This window comes from Eumetopias jubatus, unplaced genomic scaffold, assembly GCF_037043125.1.
Source record: "Eumetopias jubatus isolate StellerSeaLion01/CBP00866 unplaced genomic scaffold, mEumJub1_p1.0 scaffold_12, whole genome shotgun sequence".
Lineage (NCBI taxonomy): Eukaryota > Metazoa > Chordata > Mammalia > Carnivora > Otariidae > Eumetopias > Eumetopias jubatus.
In genome coordinates this window covers 28,773,983-28,797,459 of record NW_028274818.1, presented here as the reverse complement: position 1 = coordinate 28,797,459, position 23,477 = coordinate 28,773,983, and the positions used below count along the sequence as shown (strand labels likewise).

The 23,477-nt window shown below is 54.1% G+C and overlaps 1 protein-coding gene across 1 annotated transcript; it reads right to left on the bottom strand.

The window, feature by feature from the left end:
- Positions 1-493: 493 nt before the first annotated feature.
- On the bottom strand, positions 494-23,455 carry CSRP1 (cysteine and glycine rich protein 1). The gene is made up of 6 exons (XM_028120240.2): positions 23,372-23,455; positions 12,257-12,375; positions 6,781-6,949; positions 5,742-5,871; positions 2,248-2,341; positions 494-1,765 (listed from the first exon to the last, which is right to left on the bottom strand). Exons 2-6 carry the CDS (start codon positions 12,366-12,368, stop codon positions 1,689-1,691), a joined length of 582 nt encoding a protein of 193 aa, XP_027976041.1. The 5' UTR covers positions 12,369-12,375; positions 23,372-23,455; the 3' UTR covers positions 494-1,688.
- Between the last annotated feature and the right edge of the window lie 22 nt (positions 23,456-23,477).

Here is a 23,477-nt window from a genome sequence, read left to right as displayed (position 1 = left end):
CCACCCAGTCTATGGTATTTTGTTACAGCAGCCAGAATAGACTAAGACAGGGCCTGGACCTCGCAGCATGCTGAGCTAGGCCCCTCCATGCCATCCCTCCCGGGCAGAAGTAAACTTTCTGGACGTGACATGAGAGTTCCTCTGGCTGAGTTCCCCTCCCGCTCTGGGGTTTTCCAAGCTGGAAGAAGTTCTGAGCACAGCTTTGGGGCCTTGCTGAGCCCCTCAAATGCCAAAGCCCACACAGTTTTCACACCCAGATGTAGGAGTGGGGGTTGCCAGACAGGGCAAGGCAGCAGGACTGGGCTGGTCGGGTCATTCCGGGCAGTGTGGTTCAGTTAGAACAGATACTAGAAAGTAAGCAGCCCTTAGAAAAACAGGAACAAACCATATTTACTTCCACCTAACCTCCTGCTAATTTGATGGCTCCAATGAATGATCCCTCCCAGCCCTGTGGTTCGCCATACTTCACAGACACGGGATCAGGACGCCAGAGTTCTGTTCTAAGAGCTTTATTGACCAGATGAGAAGTCAGCTTGAACACAGCTCGGGCCTGCAGCCCCTCCACGTGACTCCTCCATATAGTGTTGTCCTTTCAGTCACTGGGAGCAGCGAGACCCAGCCCCTCCCCTTCCTCCTGCTGCTCCTGACCTGGGGCCTGCAAGGGATGGGGGGTGAAGAGGCCAGAGAAGGGTCCCTGGAGAAGGGTGGGGTGGCAGGGGCAAGGCCCCGAGTGGGCAGGCAGGTCCTGAGGACTGGGCACATAGGGAAGGGATGTCCAGATGAAGCCTGAAGCTGTGTGTGCCTCCCTCCACATCTGAGGGTCGAGCAGGAGTGGTGGGAACAGGGCACCGGCCTGGTCTGTGCTGGGACAGGGAGGAGCTATCACCACAGCCTCGGGACCCGGGTTTCGGGGCGGAGCTATTTACCCTCAGATTTGGGCCACTGATAAATGAAAGTGTGTGTTGGGAGGTGTTTCATCCGGGCCTCTGCCAAACAAGGAACTAGATGCCTGGGGAGGTCAGACCACATCCTGACTTCGGTTCCTCAGAGCTGAGTTCTTTTCCTCACCCCCAGGGGGAGGACACCGGGTCCCCAGAGCCTCAGAGGCAAGAGGCCTAGAGAAGCAAGTAGCTCCTATAGTCCATGACCCTGTCTGTATGCCCTTCTGCATCCACAGTGAATTCCCGAGCTGGAACTCCCCAGGCCTATTCCGAGGGACACCAAGAAGCCCACCCTCTTACCCACAGAGGAGAATCCAATGAACCACCAGCTTCCTCTGCCCCATCTTGTTCCTGCTTCCTCCTCCCCTGGGCCTCCTGTTCCTCTGGGATCCGAGATGTGGGCTCAGGGATCTTGGCAGGTTGATGACGGACACTCAGCCTAACAGGCTGAGAACAGAGGACTGTGGGGTGGGGTGTGGGGAGAAGGGCCCAGTCCCACCTGCACTAAAACACTGAGGTCTCCTGCTGGTGATGGTGTCAGGTCCCAGGAAGAGGGAGCCCCGTAGAGGAGTGGGATCTCAGGCAGACTCCAAACCAGAGGGAGCCAGACACCCAAGTTCAAGTCATTAGTGATGTGTGGCAGGGCTGAGAGAGGGAGGAGGGATCCTGGAGGTCGCCAAGGCTGCTGGGAAGGGAATGGCGATGAAAAGCACAGGAGTGAGCAGCGTGAGGTGGATGGCAGCAGCCTCACTCAGAGTGGACCAAAGCCCCAGCTCCTTGCCCAAAGCCAAAGCCCTTGGGTCCGAAGTTTTTCGCGTAGCATCCTGCCGAGAGAGAAGGGGTAAGCCTGGCTCCTCTTCCCCCAGGCCACACCTCCCAGCCCTCCCACCAAAGATCCTCCACCCTGGGCACCTGGTCAGGCCTCCAGAGCAGCAAAATCCACCCAGCGCCCCTCACCTCTGTAGCACCCCGGACCCTGGTAGTGAGGAAGTTCTTGGCTCCACATTATGGCCATTTCCCCTACTGCTGAAATTATAGGAGAAGCACTATCTGCTGTCAGGGCATCCGACTAGGAGTTAGGAAGCCAGGTCCTGGCCCCATCCTGCCCGTATCTGCCATATGATTCTGGCCAAGTCACTTTTCCTTCCGGGCTTGTCTCCTCATCTGTAAAGTGAAGGGTCACACTAGAAGCTCCGGAATTGACCCCAAGGCCAGGAACTGGGTTTACGTTTAGCAAGGGCATAACTGGTTAGCCCCCTACCCCCTCAGACCTCTCGACCCTTGCATTAGAAGTGAAACCACCCACCTTTGCAGTAAATCTCGCCATCCTTGTCAGCCAGGGTGGTGGACTCAAGGCCTTTGCCACACTTGGCACACCGGAAACAGGACTTATGCCAGGACTGTGCAGGGAAGGAAAGTTAGTGTTGCCTCCAGGGACGAGGGTGTCCCCTACCCCACAGCCCCATTCCCCTTGACATAATGACAGTGGAAGTGTTCAAGACGCTCCCGAAGTCTGCTCAGCTGGTCCTGCTGGGAGGACGTGGCCCATGGGGCCAGGCAGTGGCCGAAGCAGGCCACGGACCACACGCGACCTCACGTCATCTTCAAGGAAGTGTTGCAATGGCTGGGTGGTGAGTGGCACCAGCTGCACCACAAAGGGCAGGTGAGGGGCTGGGTAGCTGTTTCCCCCACAGGTATGCACAAGCCTTCTCCAGACCCATCCTGCCTGGGGATCAGCGGTGTGGGCATGGGCTTCAGGCTCGTCCTGGAACTGCCACCTACTAGCTGCACAGCCTCTGCTCTTTCCTCCTCCGAGAGACCCCCCCCCCCGCCCACCCTGCAGAACGGTCGTGAGAACTGCATATCCACACACAGTTGGTGCCCAGCCACGATGCAGGCTACTGCAACTGGGATTCGTCTGAGCCAGCCTGGGCCCTGAAGTTCCAGCACTGGGCTCCTTGTTTGCCTGGAAACCATTCCCTCTTGGACAGGGGGCTGGTGGTATCTCCCTGGCTCAGTGGCTGAGAGGATTAGACAGCGTGAGCAATGTGACGTGCCTGGCACAGGCCTGGCCCAGAGGAGGCCCAGAGCCAATCGTATCGAGTATTACTCTGGAAGGAGAAGGGGTCTGTGAAGTGCACTGAACTCAGCAGGGCAAGGCCTGAGGAGTGCGGCTTCTCCAGGGGCCACAGAAGTCCCTTTGTGGGTCTAAGAGGAACCTGCTGAGAGCCTGCCAGGGAAGAGGAGGGCCTGGGTTTGCACACGGTGATGGGAGCCAGCACAGACGCGAGGACCTCTCAGCACCCTGCTGCCGTTAGCAACAGCTGAGCACGCTAGGCCCCTGACGTATAGACAGCTCTGCAAACCCGGGAAAGCCAGGGGCAGGCAGCAAGCGGGCAGGACCAAACAAGGCCTTTTAAGGTCAAAGAGAGTCCCTCAGCACAGCCTGGGCTGGAGAATGAGAAAGGAAGCTGGATCCCCTCAGATTTCCTGGCTGCCTGACCTATGCACGCTGGCTCCTCCTCCCAGGCCTCGGGGACAGCGGACGGCAAAGTCCAGAAAGCTGAGATAGGCAGGCCCGCCCAGCACCTCAGGAGCCTCCCAGCCTTCGCCTTCTCCTCTGGGGAGCAGGGTTTGCTACACCAGCTCCCCAGGCGCGAGCAAGCCGGGCTGAAGCGCATGCGGACCACCACCCACCCCTCACGTTGCCTTGCCCACCCTCCAAATAAGCTGGATCCCTTTGCTCACTCATTCAGCACCCAAAAGTACCCCTGTTCCTCGATATTTCTTTCCTGGACAAGGCCAAAGAGAGGTGGGAGCTTCTCCCAACCTTTTCTGCTTGAACATAAAATTCTCTTATCCCCACCCCGCAGAAGTTACAGCCTTTACTTAGACCCTGTCTGGGTAATGAACATAGTGATTCTTAGCTATTTTTTATAACTTTCGAATCTCCTAGTGAGACACTATGAGCAGAAAAAGATACCAACTGCATAATAAGATTAATATCTCCCGTTTTCATATCATTTAATCCATGGCAAGGATCTTCATTTTGACCTCACAACAATCCCCCAAAGTACACAATAACAGTAACAATAGCACCAACAGTAACAGCAATGGCCAACGTGTCCTGAGCACACCCTGGGCGCTGCACTGGGGGCTGTGCTGGGCGCCCCATGTGCAGTATCTCCTTTATTCTGCAAAACAACTTAGTATGATGTGACTGTCATTTGCTTCGCTTTACAGATGCAGATGGAGGCTTAGAAAGGTTAAACAATTTGCCCCAAGTTACACAACTAATAAGTGGCAAAACTAAGGGTTGTCTAGGGTCCAAGGTCTTTTTTTTTTTTTTTATAGTCATTTTGAAGATTTTATGTATTTGAGACAGAGTGTGAGCAGGGGAAGGGGCAGAAGGAGAGAGAGAGAGAATCCCAAGCAGACTGCCCACTGACCATGGGGACCAAAGCAGGCTGATCCCACGATTCCTAAACCATGACCTGAGCTGAAACCAAGAGTCGGACGCCTCACTGACTGAGCCACCCAGGCGCCCCTAGGGTCCAAGGTCTTAATCATGGTGCCAGGATTCATGACAGCTGTGGAAATGGGTTCAAAGAGGTTAAGTGGCCCAAAGCAGAGTTAACAGTGGTAACAGCACGAGCTTCCGAGTTAGAGGGACCTGGGCTTGACTCCTAGTCCAGCCACTGCCTTGCTGGAAGATCTGGGCAAATTAACTTAATGCCTCTGACACTCAGCTTCTTCACCTGTAAAATGGGGATAATAATACCTATCTCCAACCGTGACTGTCAAGGTTGGAGCCTGCTATGGTCTAGATGATGTGGCCTAAGTGTCAGTTCCCCATCCATTGGTCCTGGGCCCCTTCCTCAAGGTGGAAAAGACTTGAAAGCCAAGACCCAAAGCCAGAAGAGCTGCAGACAGGCTCTTGGCTCAGCTGTTCCAGACGCTTGCTATGTGACCTTGGCCGAGTCTCTCCTCCATCTGGGCCTCTCTGGCCATAGACTGAGGATGCCTCTTCCATGATTCTCTGACCACTAGTCTGGTGGATTACCAGTTCTCCTGCCTCTTCTCCACTGCAGCCTCTCTAGGAGGCGGGATTGTCTCACTGGGACGGGGGCTTGTTACAGTGCTTCCTATTGTGCTCTGGGGTTGGGGGTCCACAGGGGAAGGCATACATGGCAGTCAGAAATAGTTTGCAAAAGTGTCCCAGGAGGCTCTGATCAGCCCTGAACCTTGAAAATCTCTGCCCTGGGGGTACATGGATGTACATGTTTTTCCCAGAATCCAGGTCTTACAATATGGAATGTATGTGGGTTTTCCAGTGGCTCTTAACATTTTGGGGATCACAAATCCTTTTGAAAATCTGATGAAAATTGTGGATCTTCTTCCCAGAAAGAGACATGTTCCCACAAAATTTTGCATATACTTTTAGGGGGCTTGTAGCTCCTTTGAAATGCATCAGATTGATCTTTACAACTCCCTATAAATTGCACATAAGTATTTAATAATCAGTTTCATCAGTGGTGGGCCTGTTATCCTCATGAATAAGAATGCTGGCCAAGCCACCTCTCCCTGGAGCCTATGTGTGCCTTCCTCAATCCTTGCAGACTGGAAGGCACAGGGACAAGCAACACACAGGGACGAAGGGTTATTCCTTCCCTAGAAGGGAGGGAGTTAAAGCCCAGTGCTCACGCTCCCTTGATCAGATCCAGGACCGACTTACAAAGTTCTAGAACCCACATTTTAAGAAGGCGTCTCCCCAGCCCATCTCCCCGGAAGCCACCTTACCTTCCCGGCACCAATCACCTTCTCAGCCGCATAGACTGCCTGGCCGCATCGGGGGCAGCGCTCGGATCCGCCAATCTTCTGTGCAAACTTGGAGGCATTGGGGTTGGTGGTGGGCCTATGGCCAGGGGCCCTGTGTGGGCAAGGACGTGCGGTGAGACAAGTAGGGCTGGCCCCGTGTGGCCATGACCCCACCTTCATCTCACACCAGTAGGGGGCGGCTCTCCCAACCAGGACCTCCAGGGTGCTCTTCCATTTTACAGATGGACAGACCCAGGCTCAGCGCAATGCTGTTTTCACCGAAGCATCCTACTGCCCTCCACCACTGAGTTAAAACACGGGCATCAGGGAGCAGCTCATTTGCTAAGAATTGCCCTCCTCTGTTCCCCATTCTTGCAGCCTGCCTATTAGATTCTTTCCAGGAGAAATCTGCTGACAAATCATTCCCTCTGGGGCAATGACCTTGGCTAAAATGTGCTCACTCATCTGTCATTTCTGTACATGCCCCTCAAGGTCAAGATGCTGGCCAGGCAGACTGCCAATAGCCACTGTTTCAACAGGTCAGAGGTCAGTGGGTGCCAGTGAAACCCTGCCACATTTCCAAGGAAGGGAGATGGCTGCCCCTTAGTGCAGGGGTGAGAGATGGTGAGAGAAAGAGGCAGTTGGGGCGGTGTTGCTACTTCTGAGCCCAGCTCTGTGCCCGTGGGACCCCCGGCCAGGCCACTGAGCCTGGGCTGGGGTTTCTCATCTGAGAAAAGAGGACATTGGACCAAGTAATTCTTGGCGCCCCTCCACACTCTAACCCCTCTGTAAATATAGGCTGCACTCTTCACACAGGGAGGAGCCTCGCCTGCTTTATTTCCCGCTGGACCCTCAGGAACTCTCACTGGCCTGACCCCCAGTGGGTGGCTCCAGGACTTCCTTGGAGATCAATGGCTTTCTGAACCTTCCACGGCTGAACCAGAAGTGGTTGCAAATGTGTGCGACACGGGGGTGGGAGGGGAGACCTCAAGGAAGGGGGTGGCGAGACTCTTGTACTCACTCCTCGTGCTTGATGCCCAGAGACTCCCCCTTGTCGGTGCTCAGCGTGCCTGCACCCTGCCCGTAGCCATAGCCTTTGGGCCCGTACTTCTTGCCGTAACAGGACTTGCAGTAGATCTCCTCGCCGTGCACGGCCACGGTGGTGCTGTCCAGATTCTTCTTGCAGACCACTGGGGAGGGAAGGGAGCATGGTGAGCTGGCAGTGGGGGGGAGCTCCTTGCTCACTGCAACACCTCCGCCACCCACCCACCCCGCCGCTGAAGCTCTCCCGGCACTCAGAGAGAATATCCTGATCTTCCAGGAGCAGCGTGGAAATGGAAATCAGATGGCCAAGGAGCTGGGAGCAGGGAGGGAGGGGATTTTCGTGGCCTCATTCTAGGAATGCCGGTCGGCTGAGCCACCTCTCGCAGGAGCCCACGTGTGCCTTCCTCCGTCCTCTTCACCCTCAGCCCTCGCCAGGCTGTGGTGCACCCCAGGGATCATCCAAGGCCACAGCCTAGGCTGACCCCAAGCCACAGGAAACCTGAGGGCCTTCGCTCTGCTCCTGACAATGTATCCCAACAGGAAAGAAGAAAAAAGAAAGGAAGACAGTCCGGGTTTTCCTGCCTCCAGCAATGGACTCCTGAAGAAACAATCCATGCGTGCCTGTGGGGGCTGGGGCCGCAGGTGAAGTGATGCACCCCGAAGAAAAGAAAAGTTTCTTATTTACTAAGTACCCAGCATGGTGGGCCTTGACGTGAGATGCAGGATATGCTAATCACAACAGTATCTGGAGGTTCTGATCTCAGGAACCAGCTTGTCTTAGGAAGACCTGAGGTCAGACTCGGAAGAACTCCTGATTCCTAGGGTATCACCAATTGGAATTGGATGAGCTTCAGAAAGCCTGTGAGTTCGATATACCTTCCTGTGCCTGTCGGGGGCGGGGGGGGCTGTGCCCAGCCATCCAGAGTGAGATGGTCGGAGCCTGGGGTCATGGCAGTCAGACTGCCCAAAATCAAATCTCAACTCTCTTTCTCTCCAGCTATGTGACTTCTGTGTGATGGACAGGTTATTTTCCCTTTCTAGCCTCCATCTCTCCACTTGGTTCTTTTCGGGGGTTTTGTTTGTTTGTCTTTAATTTTTTTTTTTTTTTTAAGTAATCTCTACACCCAACATGGAGCTCGAACTCACAACCCCAAGATCAAGAGTTGCATGCTCTACCAACGGAGCCAGCCGGGTCTCCTTTTGTAAATGCAGACAATAATATCTACCCCAAAAGGTGGCGGGGAGAACTGAATAAGATCTTACGTGTAAAGTACTTAGCCCAATACCCTGTACACAGTAGGTGCATAATAAATGTTGGCTACTCTTATTAGTATCATGTAAAGTTCCTATCACGGGGACACAAGGGAGGAGGAAGAACAGGCCCAGGCCTCAGGAGATCATATGCTCCCAACCCCCACCTACTTCTCTCAAGAGGCTCATCCTCACCCTATCTGCTTAGGTCTTAACCTACAGTCCCAGTTTGGTTCTGTGATACCTTCACTACGGAGATTGGGTGCGCCCAACTGGACCATAGACTCAAACACGTCCTTCTGAAGAGGGAGCCTTCCAGAAACCACTAGAGGAGCCGCGCCTCTCACCTCCCCCTGATCCGGCTCTCAGCTCAGCTCCGCGCAACTTGCAGTCCTCGTGCCTTTAATGGGTCTGGCCCTCTGCCAGCTCCCGTCTTACCCTGAGCCCCAGGTTGCAGACTTCAGACTAAATAAGGGCCCTCTAGTCCCCCCCTTGAGATCCTCACCCCATTCCAGTGTTCTGGGCAGCCCAAATATGGACCTTCCCACCACCTCCCCTGGGGTTTAGCTCCTGGCGAGGAGGGAGAGGGAACAACAAGCCAAAGGGCTCCAACATTCCCTTCTAGGGCGGGAAGTCAGGAGTTGGCCTGGAATTGCTTCCTGTAAGACCCAAGTTGAACTGAGAATTCCAAAACCAGAGGGAAGGCAGAAAGCAGAGACAAGAACAGTTGGGGAAACAGAGGTCTCTTTTGAATGACCTTGCATGCAGGAGACCCAAGAGCTCAGCCCAGAGGAGACAGCAGGGCCCACCAGTCGTTAACGTCCAGGCGGCTCCCTGCAGTGCCAACGGAGCCCTGACTTCCAGATCTGGTGTGAAGACCACCCTGCCAGTTTCTGCCCTGCTTTTTCTCCCCCTGGCCCTCCTGCCCACCATGGCCCACCTTCAACACCTTACCCAGGCCCTCCACCCTTCTACCTCCATCCAGGCAATATAGTCTGGTCACCTGGAGGCTCTACCAAAAACTCAACTGAGGGGAATTTTGAATGAAGGCCTAAATAAATTTCTACCAAATGATGTTAAGATAAAAAAAAAAAAAAAAAAAAAGACTTAGGTATGGTTAGTTATGCATTTGTTGGAAAAATGTCCTTCCAGATGCCACAGGCTCAGTGAGGTCTTCTGATGCTATTTTGAAATATGCGCAAGAGGCAGTCCCAGGTGAGAGGTCAGAGGCCCCCTCACCCCACCACAAAACAGAGAGGGATTCTCTCTGGAAGGAAAACCAAGGCCCACAAAGAAGTTCAAGCTCACAGAATTAGCCAGAAGCAGGGCCAGGTCAGAACCAAGCCTGATTTCCAGACCTGGTTGTTTTCTGACTGCCTAAGGTCCCTTTCAGGAGGCCAAGCCTGTGGGACCAAGAGGGTGAAAACTGACAACAAACTTCAGCCTGTGGGTGAGGAGATTCTGGTGTCAGAGGGCGTGCAGGGCTTCTCTGAGCTTCCCCTGTGCACTGGGGTTCTGGAAAACAGTGCAATTTCATCAGTCAACCACCATTAGGCCAGACCAGGTGTAGTTTTCCACAGGGCTGGCTGTTCAACCTGACCTGCCCAGTAGGGAGTTGGCTACAGTTCAGAGAAAGGCATGCAGCCTCAGGGTGGGCCCCCAACTGCAGAGCTGAGCTCTCCTGCCTGCTAGCAGGAACTGGCCACCCCTACTGAGGCCACCGGAGTAGACTTCAGGCCCTCTCTGTTCCTGCTTCCAGGTCAAAGGCCAAGCCCAGGGCAGAGGCCATTCTCCCTGACTCTGTTACATCCTCCTGTCTTCCACCTGTCTGTCTCAGGCCCTCAGGAAAGGGAATGTAGGTGCCACACTGACTAGAAGCCAGAGCCAAGGACCCGAATGGTCAGAGCCCAGACAGCAAAGGGACTATGGCCCTAATGCCACCTAGGCCCATACTCTGTGAGCCTTAGGAAGGAAAGCGCCTTCAGAAGAAACTTAGAAGGAACGTCCTTTGATTCTCAGTGTCGTTCTAAATTCTTGAATTCAAGCTGGACACTTATCACCCACTGCTCTGAAAGAGAGAAGCGATGCTCCTTCCATCGATAAACAAATCATCAACAACCTGCTGTGTGCTCAGTGCTGTTCTGGCACCAGGAATCGGCAAGCTGTGGAGACACCTGGTTGCCAGGAGCTCTCTGAGCTCGGATACCCAGAAGGCTGGCCTGGAGACCCCAGGGCGACACGAGACTGCTCCCTATGCTGTTACTTTCATAACACCCCCTCCCAGCCTGGTCCCCAGCCTGACTTTCCACAGCTGTTTCTAATCCTCCACACCCCTTCACACCCTGCCCCAGGCCTGCTCCCTTCTTCCTATGCCACCCCCTGAATTCCTGCCTTCCCCCAACTGCCACCAACAGTTACTCCTCCACGAGCAGGACCGAGGCCTCTCAGTTGGCCTCTTGTAGTGATTAAGCAACATGTGAGAGCAAAGACAGAAGCCCTATGGACCCCAGCAGCCCAGACCCTCTTCCTGCCAATGCTGAACCCTCTGAAAAAATAAACGGCTTGAAAATTCCTAAGCGCAGTAAACTGCTGATAACAAGAAGCCGCTGTTTGTGGCCTCCTCTGTGGGCTACAGGCCAACAAGGCCCCACTGGGGCTCATTTACTCCTGTTCATCAGATGCAGCTCTTGGGTGGCCACTCCGGCTGGCTGTGCAGGGTGCGGGGAGGGCCCCTGCTGCCCTGCACTGGGTGCCTCCCAGCTGGGTGGCCCGGAAGAGATCTGGTGAACATCCAGTGACCAGGTGGCCCTTGGTCCATCTGGTTCCTACTCTGGATCACAAATCACCTGGGAACAAAGTGGCCACGGACACTCCCAACTTTGCTTCATGTGATACGGGATGGATGGGACCTCCTTTCCTGGATCTCTCAGATGGGCTATGAGGTCTCCTTTATGTCACCACACCATGTTGTCTGCAGCTCCCTCAGCAGCACGTGTGTGCGTGCCTGTGTGTGCATGTGTGTGCTCACGCGTGTGCCTGTGTGTGCGTGTGCGTGCATACGCGCGTGCCTGTGTGTGCATGTGCGTGCCTGTGTGTGCTCATGCGCGTGCCTGTGTGTGCGTGCCTGTGTGTGTCCAGGGCAGTGTCTATCATTTATCGAACATTCACAGTTGCGTTAAGTACTTTGTTTTCCAAGCTTCTTTCTGTTCGTTCTCACAACAACCCCATGATGTAAGTATTATTAGCTCCCCTGTAATCTTGAGAAAACTCAACTAGGGAGAAACTGAGTAACTTGCTCATCAGCACACAGATAACCAAAACTGAACTCAGATTCAAACCCTGCCCGACTGGCTCCAGAAACCCAGGACTTAACTAAGACATTCCCCAGCCTCCGGCTCTGTCTGCCCTCACGGAAAACTCCTCTTCCTCTGACCAGGACCCTCTGTTCTGATCACAGTGAACCAAATCATTTAGAAATGGGGGGAGGGGCGCCTCCTCGAGGCACTGCTTCCTGGGTGCTCTGAAAACACCGTTGGGGTCAAGGACTCCTGGAGCCACTTGACGGCTCCCAGCTGCTTGCTGTCTGTTGCCCGGTTTCCTGCTCACCCAGGCTTGTGATTCGAGCCAGCTCCAGGTTACTGGGGGTGGATGTCAAAGATCTGTTTGCTCATCGACCTCTTATCCCAGGCTGTTGGAGCAAAATGGGAGGTGAGGGAAGTGACCAGGCTGGCCTGGTCACATCAGAGGGGCTGAAGAAGGGAGAACCCAGCTCTTCTTCCAGGCTCAGTGTCCCCATAAAGTTGCAGCCTCTCTCACCTTTTAACAAGGGATCATTTGGGTTCAAATTTGGGTAAAACTTTGGGCCCAAAGTGGTTTCCTCTTAAATGATGGCATTGTGGCAGGGAGAGAAAGAGAAAGCAGAGTGGAAAGTTTCCCTAAGCAAGTCTGGAAGCTTGGCTCCCTGCTCCAGAGCGGCTGCCGCCCCCACCAGCTCTAGCCAGTTCCTCCCCTTAGAAAGCAGCTTCTGAGCGGAACAAAGAGGCCTGTAAGTGTTTCCCTCCCCAGCTGTGCTCCAGCCAAATGTCAAGCTGTTTACATCCCATGGGGCCCGTCCCCTGTGGTTTTGACAGGCCCAGCCTGTGGGGACAGGCCCTGTCCCAGTCCCCACGGCAACAGCAGCAGGGCCCGGGGTGCATACTCACTGCACAGGAAGCAGGATTTATGGAAGCTACTGCCTTCGCACTGAACCTCTTCCGCGAAGTAAACCGTCTTCTGGCACACCCCACATTTCTTGCCTCCTCCCCAGTTCGGCATCCTGAAACTGGACCCAGACAGGGGAATTAGTTTTACGGGGAGCCGGAGACCCAGATTGCCCGTGACGGAAGAGCCACCGGCAGACCGAGGATGGCAAGAGGCAGGCAGGGCACCTGTGGGGGCCCCCAGTCCTGGCTGGGCACTTCCTCCTGATGGTTCTCCACGTCCTTCTCAGACTGCCACTCGGGGGCTTCCTGCCCCAGTGCCAGCAACAGACAGTCACTGAGCCACTGCTGTATTTTCAGCGCGGGGCCAGGCACTCTAAATAAGCATAAGATACCGGGCTCTCCAAAGGAGGCTGTGGAAGCAAGACATTGAACCCTCTGCTACGTGCATCAACAGGGGTGAATCTCACCAAGGTCTGTTTGAGCCAAAAGAGCAGATACACTAGAATTCACAAAACACAAATCATCTGTGGGAGGTTCACAGACAAAATTCATATTGTCAAGGGATGAACCCACGGGTGGAAAAGTTATAAAGAAAAAGCAAGGGAAGATGATCACAAACTATTATCTTAGACTTGTTACCTGTGAGACAGGGAAAGGCCCAGAGCTGTGTGGGGGTCTCCAGAGGGGCTGCTAAGGCGCTGACAATATTTTTTCTTAACTTGGGGGGTTGTCCCATGGGGGCTCACTTTACAATTATTCTTTGAACTATACACGAAGGTATTATATGCTCCTTTATATGTAAGATACAGCTCACCAGAAATTTTTTTAAGCCGGGGGGGTGGGCGGGAAAGGGGTAGGCACACAGGGCACAGTTCTCCAGCCTTAGAGCCTATTAGAATCGGGAGTGCACGGGGCGCCTGGGTGGCTCAGTCTGTGAAGCATCTGCCTTTGGCTCAGGTCATGATCTCCAGGTGCTAGGATCCATCCTGGCATCAGGCTTCCTGCTCAGTAGGGAGTCTGCTTCTCTCTCTCTCTCTCTCTCTCTCTCTCTCCCCCCCTCTACGCCTTCCTACTGCTCATTCTCTCTCTCTCAAATAAATAGATAAAATCTTTAAAACAAAAATTGGGAGTGCAGGGGGGCTTCTGCAAAATCAGATTGACCAGTGCCACCTGAGACCCCAGGGGAAGTACAGGAATCTAGATATTTTTTTAAGATTTTATTTATCAATTTGACAGAAAGAGCTCAAGCAGGGGGAGCAGTGGGCAGGGGTAGAAGGAGAAGCAGACTCTCTGCTGAACAGGGAGCCTGATGCGGGGCTCGGTCCCACTCGGGGTTGCATCCCAGGACCCTGGGATCATTACCTGAGCTGAAGGCAGACGCTTAACCGACTAAGTCACCCAGGCGTCCCAGGAATCTGGATTTTTAATAAGCACCTCAGGTGAGTCCAAAGCTGGCAGCCTGAGACCAACTTTGAGATGCTCTAGGTATTGGTTCTGAGTTGAGGTCTTGATACCAGACAGGTTGGGTCCAATTCTGAACCCCACTCACTGGCTCTGTGTGCCTTGGGCAAGGTAGTTGTCTTTCTAAACCTTGATTTCTGCATCTGTAAAATGAGGATAAAAACAAAAGCTATTTCACAGATTTTTTTCTGGGGATAAAATGAGGTCTGGCACGTCAAAGGCATGGTACAGTGCCTGGCCTATAGTTAGCGTTCACTAATTATTATTATTTTTAAAAATCTTATCTATGCATTTTTTTAAGATTTTATTTACTTATTTGAAAGAGTGAGTGAGAGAGAGAGAACGAGAAGGGGGAGGGGCGGAGGGAGAAGGAGACTCCCCGCGGAGCAGGGAGCCCAATGCAGGACTTGATCCCAGGACCCTGGGATCATGACCTGAGCTTAAGGCAGATGCTTAACCGACTGAGCCACCCAGGCGCCCCTGCATTCACTAATTATTATTAACGCAGGAGCCCAAGACTGCAGGAGAGGCCGTGCTCCAGGTTGGCACTGATGCACCAGAGACCGGCACAGCAGGTACCTGCCATGGAAACTTGGAGAACAGAGATCCCCTCAGGCTGATGGGGTCAGCGTCTCTCCTCCCATTTCACTCCTCCGTTCAACACACGTTACTGGAGGAGGCAGATGACAGAAGTTCACGGAGGGCGGGGTCCTGTGCAAGGTACAGGCGACCGTGGGTACAAGACGGGGGATGAGGTAGCTCAGGATGTGGTGAGTATAGGATGATGCAGGGTGCTGGAAATGAAGGGGGACCGTGCCAGAGGGGGCTGTTGCCTCAGGACGCAAGGGAGCCTAAGGAGAAAACTCCCCAGTTTTCTGTATCAGGAAATGTTGAAAACAGGGATGTGTTATCCAGAACCCAACTTCCTGGTGGTAGCAGCTAGAATCAATGTCAAGGACAGAGGGAGACATGGTTTCCACTGCTGGAGAGCTTCCCATCTGACTGTGGACACAGGCCTCAGCTCAAGAAGAAAGTCTAGGTCATGTTCACAACGTAGTCCCCACACCCTGCTCAGCACCTGGCATACAGGTGTTCCTATAGGCGATCAGGAAGTAGTTGAGGAAAGAATGATGGATGCTCTCATACTGAAAACCATAGCCAGGGCCAAGTTCTCTATGTGGGGGCATCTCAGCAGAGCCTAGGACCCAGCAGAGGTGCACAGTCAATGTGTTCAGGCTGACAAGCAGGGTTTAACGTGGGGGGAAGTGGTGTGGGTGGTGCTGGCTCATCACGGTCACTGGGGCTTGAATATCACAACGATCATGGGGATTTTCAGCAAGGTTTTGTCAGGCACATTTTCACTCCCTCTGCTTTGCCTCCAATATCTGAAAAGCTGGGGTTCCCTTGGGTCCCACCTTGGCCCCCTTCTGTCAAGAACTTCTGTACCCCTCTGGCCTTGGCCTCTCCCGCTCACACATCTAATTTCAGTGAGCATCTCCACCTGGATGGTCCACGAGTACCTCAGATTCAACGTGATGGACCTGAACTCATTGCCTTTTCTCAAACTTATTCTTTTTCTCAGCTTTTCCATTTTTGCTCATGGTACCACAACCATTCTCTCCATCACAAAGGAATTATTCCACTCCTGAGATTGTCGAGGGGCTCTTCCCCCTTCCGTAACTGCACCCTACTGTGAGTTCCCTTTCACCCACTCACCCCCAAAACCAGTGCTGAGCCCTTTAGACTCTCTCCTCTCCGTTCTTCTTCCCCCCACCGTACCCCAGCCTCCTCACCTCTCCCTCATGCAGCCCATCCCATGCCGGCCCCCTGGAAAAGGACACCACGCCATATACACCTGTTTCTTGGCAGCTACCTGATTTTCAGTCATGGCACATGGCCTGGACCTAACCTAAGCAGCCAAGGTTATTGGCTCAAAGATGGGCCAGCTATATATTTCAGACCAGTAAGACAGGAGGAGGCAGTTCTAGGGGCTCTGGAAGAAAAAGCATCCCGATCCTTTGAGAGAACTTCCTGGAAACAAGTCCCTCTTCCCCCAGTGAGGAGAGGGCTCTGAGATTGTCGTCCCAAGGGAGACAGGCAGTTCTGGGATGAAGCTGACAGCAGGGAAGACAGAGCTGAGAGACAAAAGAAACTGAGTCTGCAATGCATCATTAAGCCACCAAATTCAGCCAAACCTAAAGGTCAATCTATCTCTGAATTTTCCAGTTAAACAAACCAACAAATTCCCTCTATGGGTTTAAGCCTGTTACTTTACAATTGAATGCATCCCCAGAGAGACAGCAATTATGGTCATGCTGCTTCTGGAATCTCCTTCCTCTTCCATCCCCACTAGCAGCTGCTAGATCTTTTTTGCGGAGGGCACCCCTGCTCAAAAACCATCAATGCCTCCGGCTGGCTACCTGAGGGTAACCACACCCCTCACCTTGAGATTCTCTCCTGCACAGTTTCCTTTTCCCCCTGTCTCCTGTTACCGTGCCTCACCCATCAGTGGGGTTGGTGATTGAATCGTGGTGTTCGCTCCCAGAACGCCCGGAGCTCATGCTCTGGCATGCCGGGAGTGCTCAGTCAGTGCCTGTGCTCAGAGCTGGGAGAGGCTGCGAGGAGGCGGACGGCCGAGGCTGGGGCCCATCATCCTATTCCACATGGGTCTAGACGGGCCACGGACCGCTGTGCAAGGCCAGTTTTCCCCTCCGCAGGTTCTGTGCCGACCACAGCTCCTCAGGCTTCGGCACATCACCGACGCCCCGCACAGGTAGGGTTTCTCTATGGGCGCGTGACTTCTCTCTGCCCTCCTCAGATAACCCCCACAGGGCCTGAGCTCCCAGATCCCCGATCCCACCATTCATTCCCTCACTCCACTCTGCCCCGAAGATTCCAGGGGCCAGCTGCCTTGTAGAGCAAGAGCTCAGGGCTGCAACCCTACGATGGGCAGGGCAGTGCGGTGAGAAGAGTGACGTGTATTGCCGTCGGCCTCAGCATCAACCCTTGCCCCCCTTCGTGTAGCAGAACCCCAGCCACCCTCCACTGAGTGACTCAGGGGATGCGCTCCCATGCCCAGCTCTAGGGGCCCACCATGGCCATCCCGTTCCCCTGCGGTGGCGGCTTCAAGGACAGGCAGTGACGTCTGAGAGGAGCTCTGTTCGGGAAGCTTCTGGAAAAACAGGCGTGTTCATCTAGAGCCACCACAGGTTCTCTTCTGCCTCTGAGGAGGTGACTAGGCATCACCTCCGGGACTCCTGCAGCCAAGGAACCCCAACCGACAGACTACCATCGACGGCATGTCTGCTATGCACCAGGTTATGGACATCATCCCTTTCTTCCCACCTGGAGATGGGGAATATACGCCCACCCTACAGATAAGGAAAACAAGGCTCAGAGAAGAACAGAACTGGATTCCGATGAGGGTTTAGCCACCTCTGGGCCCTCTGTCACCCCAACTGTCAGTCTGTCGCCCCATCCTATATAAGAGGGCCGGCACACAGTAGGCATAGAAGACACCAATGCTTGGCTCTCTCCTCCCTTTCCAACCCCCTGAACTAGTAGGGACACACTCCATGCCCCTAGGAATACCCCTAAGGGAGGAAAGTTCCCCTAACCATGTGGTTGGGAGCCAGTTCCAAGCAGTGTTTTGTTCCCAGATACAAAGCCCTTCTCCCCCTGGGGGAGACCCACAGCTCCACACAGGCCTCTCCTTGTTCTCCCTGGCTCCACGTCAGGGGCCCACATCCAGCAGGGCCCCAGGGAAACGGGAACATGGGCGGAGAATGGGTGAAACCCAAGGACCTGCCAGTGAGGAAAATCTGCCTGGGATGCCTCTGGGCTGTGCCATCCTTCGAGCCTGGCCATGACGTTGGGGGTCTCCTCTCGGGAGCCCAGTGAAGGAACAAGGGCTCCAGCACCTTGGGATAAAAACCAGTGGCTGTTCACTGACTGGAAGGGTCCCAGGCTGCCCCTGTGGATGGGCCCCCCCATCCCCTCTGCCCACAAGAGGACCCCTCCAGGGGACCTGCCTGTGGGGAAGAGTCTCAGCTGGAGGGAGCCCCGGCCACCTCCTTCCCTACAAGGGGCAGGGAGCGCTCTTCACCCCACCCCCGACCTCCTGCTCGGGCCCCTTCTTTCTAACAGCCACATTCTAGCTATCTATCAGGAGGCTGATTGCCTTAAAAGGAAACCCATTTCTCAGAGTTTCTGGCGTACTTAGAGGGACACCTGGCTTCATCTCAAGTTCTGACTGTCCGACACCCCATGGGAGACTCTGAGGAGGAAAGTTCCCCAGGTCCGAGTTCAGGTGGGAGCGTTCAGTGGTGAGGGAAGTGGGTCTGGAGTCACCCATTCCTGGCTGAATGATCTTGGGCAATGTCCCTTCTTCTCTGAGCTTCAGTCTGCTCGTCTCTAAGGCGGCCTATACACTGGTTCCCTCAGACCCCCACTCTGAGGAGGCAATGAGAATGTATGGAAGTGACAGCACGGTGCCAGGCCAGATCTGCTGATCACCACTGACAGGGCTGGCCCAGGCAAGCTTCTCACCAGCTGTGGGGCCAGATGTTGACCATCCTTCCCAGCTAGTCCACATCTGGAAGGCGCAAGGCTTGAGGAATAACATGCCAAACAGGGACCACGAATTCCTGACTCATCTGTCAGCCCAGCACACGAGACAAGCGACTTGCCCTTCTTTGGGCTTTAGTCCCTGCCACCCCCCTGCCCTGGCAACTTGAGAGGCAAGCAGAGGCTTGTGTCTTTATATCAAGTTCTTCTGTGTATTGCTCTTGGTGTTCAAGAAGCATTGCTATCTTCTGTAATCATATTCTCCACCTGGTGGGTTTCAGAGAGTTACATTCCCATTGGCAATTGAGGTCTGTGTTCTGATTTGGCCTACTTCACCATGTTGCTAATCTCAAAAGAGAATAGGGCTTGAATTTTCTGCTGAATGGCTAGAAACATCTGGTCAGCTATTTACCTAAAATGTCAGGATCCTGGGCACCTGGGTGGCTCAGTCGGTTAAGCGTCTGCCTTCGGCTCAGGTCATGATCCCAGGTTCCTGAGATCGAGTCCCGCTTCGGGCTCCCTGCTCCGCGGGAAGCCTGCTTCTCCCTCTCCCACTCCCCCTGCTTGTGTTCCTGCTCTCGCTGCATCTCTCTCTGTCAAATAAATAGATAAAATCTTTTAAAAAAAGAACTGTATCCAGATCTCAATCTTGAGAAGAGGGACTCAAGATGGCCGCTCACATAGCAGGAGAGAAATGCACAGGCCCTCATGTGCACAAATGTCATGAAAGTCGGGATGAGGTGATGGGTTCAGTGTGATCATGTTTCAAGCCGAAGGAACCATTTCAGAGATGTATAATCCTTAACAACTGGCCACAAGTGCCCGAAGGAAAGCCTCGTCAAACCACTGATTTGACAAACCATTCCTTGTCTTTATTTCTGCAGTGGAAAAATCCCAACTCTCCCATTCCAAAAACTCCTATTCCTTAGGGTCAAAAAGCGACTTCTGGGCCCAGAGCTCAGGTCCCCACCCACTTGGTCTGGTAGAGACCTGTCAGGTGTTTGTCGACTTAGAAATGCACTGCTTACATTACCTGAGCCAGGTACACAGGACAGCTGTCATCCCAACCAACCCTGCAACTCAGCCTCTTCCTCCACGCCCCCACATTAAGAGAGCAGCCAAGGAGAGAGAGGGAAGGGGGGGCCCTGCTGATCAGGGTTCAGAACCCATGTCTTAGAGGTGACACCTGAAAACCCAGGAAATAGACTTCCCCTGAAAGTAATGGTCACTGAGAGAGGGATTGATGGTCAATAAAGAAATGCCAATTTGTCACCAGCTTCCCACAGCCCACTACATGATTCCTTCACAACCCTGCCCATGGCACGGCTAAGCGGCATCTTTGCGCTATGATCACTCCAGGCCCCACGGTACCCCGGAACTTGACTGTCACTCAAGCTCAGCCCTCTCTCTGTGGCAGGAGTGTTCTCTTTCCACATCCATGTCCATGGCCCTCGCGTGATTGTGAGCTGACAAGTACAGTGCTATGCCCCTCCTGCTTGTCTTGTAATGCCTTTCCCCGCAGAGCTCTCCACCCTTGGGAGTTCAGACATCTGAAGGTCAACCAAGGTAGAAGAGCAGGAGGGTCTATGATTTTTTAAAAAATATTTCAAGACTAGTACAAGAAATCCTATAGTATAATAAGGCCTCACAGGCTACTCAACAGATCAAGTTTCTTTGGTTTTTTTCTGGAGTGATGTCAATGTAGAGTGGTAACAACTTGTGGTCCCATGCTGAAAGGTCTGACTGATGTTTCCTGGATTGATTTTTAAAAAGCAAAGCCAAATTAGCACTTAGACCTCATACAAACAGGTTGTCTGCAGCTGACTTCACAGGAAGCTCCATCCCCACGCCACCGCAATCCCCGCATAAAGAACCCCAGCACACTGGAGAGGGAGGGTCTGCTTGCCTGGTCGGGGCTGAGCCTATGCTCCAGCCTGCAAACCTTCTATTCCTTCCTCCTTTGTCACTACTGAGGAGGCAGACGCTGCCTTCTGGCCCTGGGGAAGCACTGGAAATGCCAGAGTCTGGAAATGCTAACTGCCTCCGTATTTACACACTTTACCATACATGGGAATTACTCAATGCCGACGTCAGACAAATTCCTGAGGAGCTGCGTAGTCCAGCCACGTCATTACCAGAGAAATTCCTAACAACTGGAAACCACAGGCAAAGCCTCTAGTACCCAGCACCCCCTCTCCCCATCCTCCCTACCCACAGCTAGCTGCTGAGTGTGTGTGTGTCTGTGTGTGTGTGTGTGTGTGTGTGTGTCTTTTTCTCAAGCAGTCTCTTTTCCAGGCTTCTTTTCTTTCCTGCAAACCTGACCTGGAAATTCAAGCACGCATCAGACCTGGTGGAAGCCTACCCACTAGGATCTGGGACCTAACATCCAGGGGTGTCTCTCCTCCCTGGCCATGGAGCAGAGTGGAGACCTAGAGGTCACGAGTTCTAACCCTGCCTCCGTCCACGTTCACAAGAGCAAAGCTGTATCTTCCTTAAGTACTTTATAAGCCACAGCAAAGCACTTTGTAAAGTGTATTTCATAAATGGCAGATAGTTCCTTACTAACTGATCTAGAAATCGGAAAGGTACAGGAGCAAAGAAAAATAATAACACAATCACTGAGCATGGGTTTGGAAGGAGTTGGCCTATGTTTGAATGGAGCCTCCATGACTAACCAGTTGCGCTACTGGGCAAGTTCCTTGTCACCCTGAGCTTCAGTTTCTTCATCTGTACAATGGGGAGCATTAGATTGTTCTAGATGATACACGTGAAGGACTTAGGCCCATCTCTGGTGCATGGTAAGTGCAGTATCTGCTTATGATTACCTTAAGGGAAGGCCAACTCTAACACTTACTGTTCAGTTTTGTGACTCTCTAGATATTTGCCAATATGCCCAAGTAAGGGCAGATGGTTGACTTGGAGAAAAGGTCCTTTTGTTCTCCCTGGCAACTCTTTGTTTAGAAGACCTCACTGGCACCTCAAAATGTTTAATGCAGGACTCTTCAGTCCTCAAGCAAACCCACTTTTCACCATAAGCTGGGTTTCCATGAATATTTAAAACTTTGGCAGTCTATCACAAAAGCCTTCCCAGTTTCCTCTCCCCATCAGGAGATCCACAGTTGATAAAAACTCTTTTTTCCCCTCTCACCTGGTTCTCAGTACTACTCACAGGGAAAAACTATTTGCAAGGTTTATGAGCGTCCAGTAGGGCCACTCAGCTAAAAGCCTGTATCTACCCCTTTCATTCACCAAATGTTTGCTGACCACCCTCCACGCGTCAATGCTACGCTCCCAGGCTGCCACTCTGTTCCAGGGAGGACTGCCGGGCTCCAGAGGCAGATGTTTACAATTCAAAAAGGAAACACCCGGGCCAGGAAGAAAGGTACTGGGGCAGACCAGAGGCCAAAGGCTGTGGCACCCGTTTTCCACGCTTTATTAGCAGCTCCGCTGCAGAGCTGGTGGGCCTGTTCTTGAGCTTCTCCCCTGCATCCCGTCCCCCCAAGACCCTCCGTACTGGGCAGTGTCCCCTTCCCCCTCGTGCAGCCCACACCACACCCTCTGCAGGATAAACTTCCTTCCTGGTCTAACTGTCCCCACCCCTGGATATCCTCTCTGAGGCAAAGGGTCATTCCTTGGGAAGCTGTGAGCCGTGCAAGGCTGCCCTCAGCAATGATGGGACGACAACTGCCTGAGAGCAGTGGAGGGCTGAGCACCATCTCTCTTGAAGGAGATGACCCTGGGCTCCTGAGTCAGAGCCTGGCTAGAGAATCAGGAGGCACCTATTGAGCGAGAGCTAGGGAAGCTCAGCACCCCTGTCCCCAAATCCCAGAACCTGCACTCTGAGATGCCTGAGACACGGCCAGCACGTGCAGCCTCCTCAGCTTCTGGGAAGGAAGGGGGAGGACAAGAGAGAAGACAGTCATTGAGCGCTGCTGTGTTTCATGTCCCTATGCAATACATCCCCAAAGCACCATCCCCAAAGGAAAGCACTGAGCACTGAGAAGTTAATTCACTTGTCCAAGGTCACCAGTCTATTCAGTGGCAGATCCAACTGTCAAGACTGAGCCAGTCTGCCTTCCAAGCAATCTCTTATGGAGATGCCTGGCTGCCTCTTCATGACACGCTTTCTACCGGTGCCCAGTGGATCTCCTCCGTGCCACTGCAACTGGATCCCAACGCAGAGCCCTCCCAGGGAGGGAAGGCCCTGCTGGTTCATTCACCACCATGGAGCAGGGGGGTGGGTGGCTGGAGCCCAGGACGCTAGGGAGGGGCCAAGCCCAGGCTCCTGCCCCCAGCCTAGACCCAGGTCCTGGTTAGCTCACAACAGCACAGGGACCAAGACCCTGCAGGATACTCCCCGGCCTGTGTGAGTGGATACGACACCTGCCTCAGAGGTAGTTCGGGGGGGAACCTATTGCCACTTACTTTAAATTTGCCCAACACCAGCTCCTTTCTTGCTCCCCAGCCTTCAAAGACTGAGGCCACCAAACACTGACGGGGGCGGGGGGCATAATCGTCCCCACCTAGCACCAAGACTTGGGGGTGGGGGCAGGTGAAATGTTCCATCTGGTTCTCGAGGAAGAGTGAAAACTGACACCTGAGCTCAGAGCACAGAGGCCCCAGGCTGGGCCCTGAAGCCAGATGTTTCCCCACCCCACCCGCGGGCACATTCTCCTCCCAGAGCAGGAGGGTGAGGGAGGGGGTGGCACGGATGCCCTCATCCCCCTGCGTACAATGAGCGTCAGTGGCACGCAGAATCGCGGATTGTTCTGCTGCCAGACCTGCAGGCGGTGGGGGAGCCGGGTCACCCCGGGTCAGACGCACGCAGGAGCCCTTTGTGCCAGGACGCCCCGAGCCGGGAGCGCTGCTCGGGCTAAGTGCGGCCGCCTGTCCCACTCCCGCGGCCCGGGACGGCCGCCTGGCCGCACCGCTTTTCCTTCCAGCGCCCCGCAGCGCCCCAGCCGTGCCGGGCGGTCGGGGAAATCGGGCAGGCGCCGCGGGGGTGCCGCGCCGGGCCGGGGGCCGCACGGAGGGGCCGGGCACGCGCGGCCCCGGGGCCCCTCCGTGCGCCCCCCCGGGCGCACTCACCTGGCAGCTGGCTGAGCGGCGCGCGCGGGCGGGAACGCTCTCGGAAGCGGCGACTGGGTGCGCCCGGCCCGCGCCCCGTTTTGTTCCGCTCCGGGGAAGGCGTGTC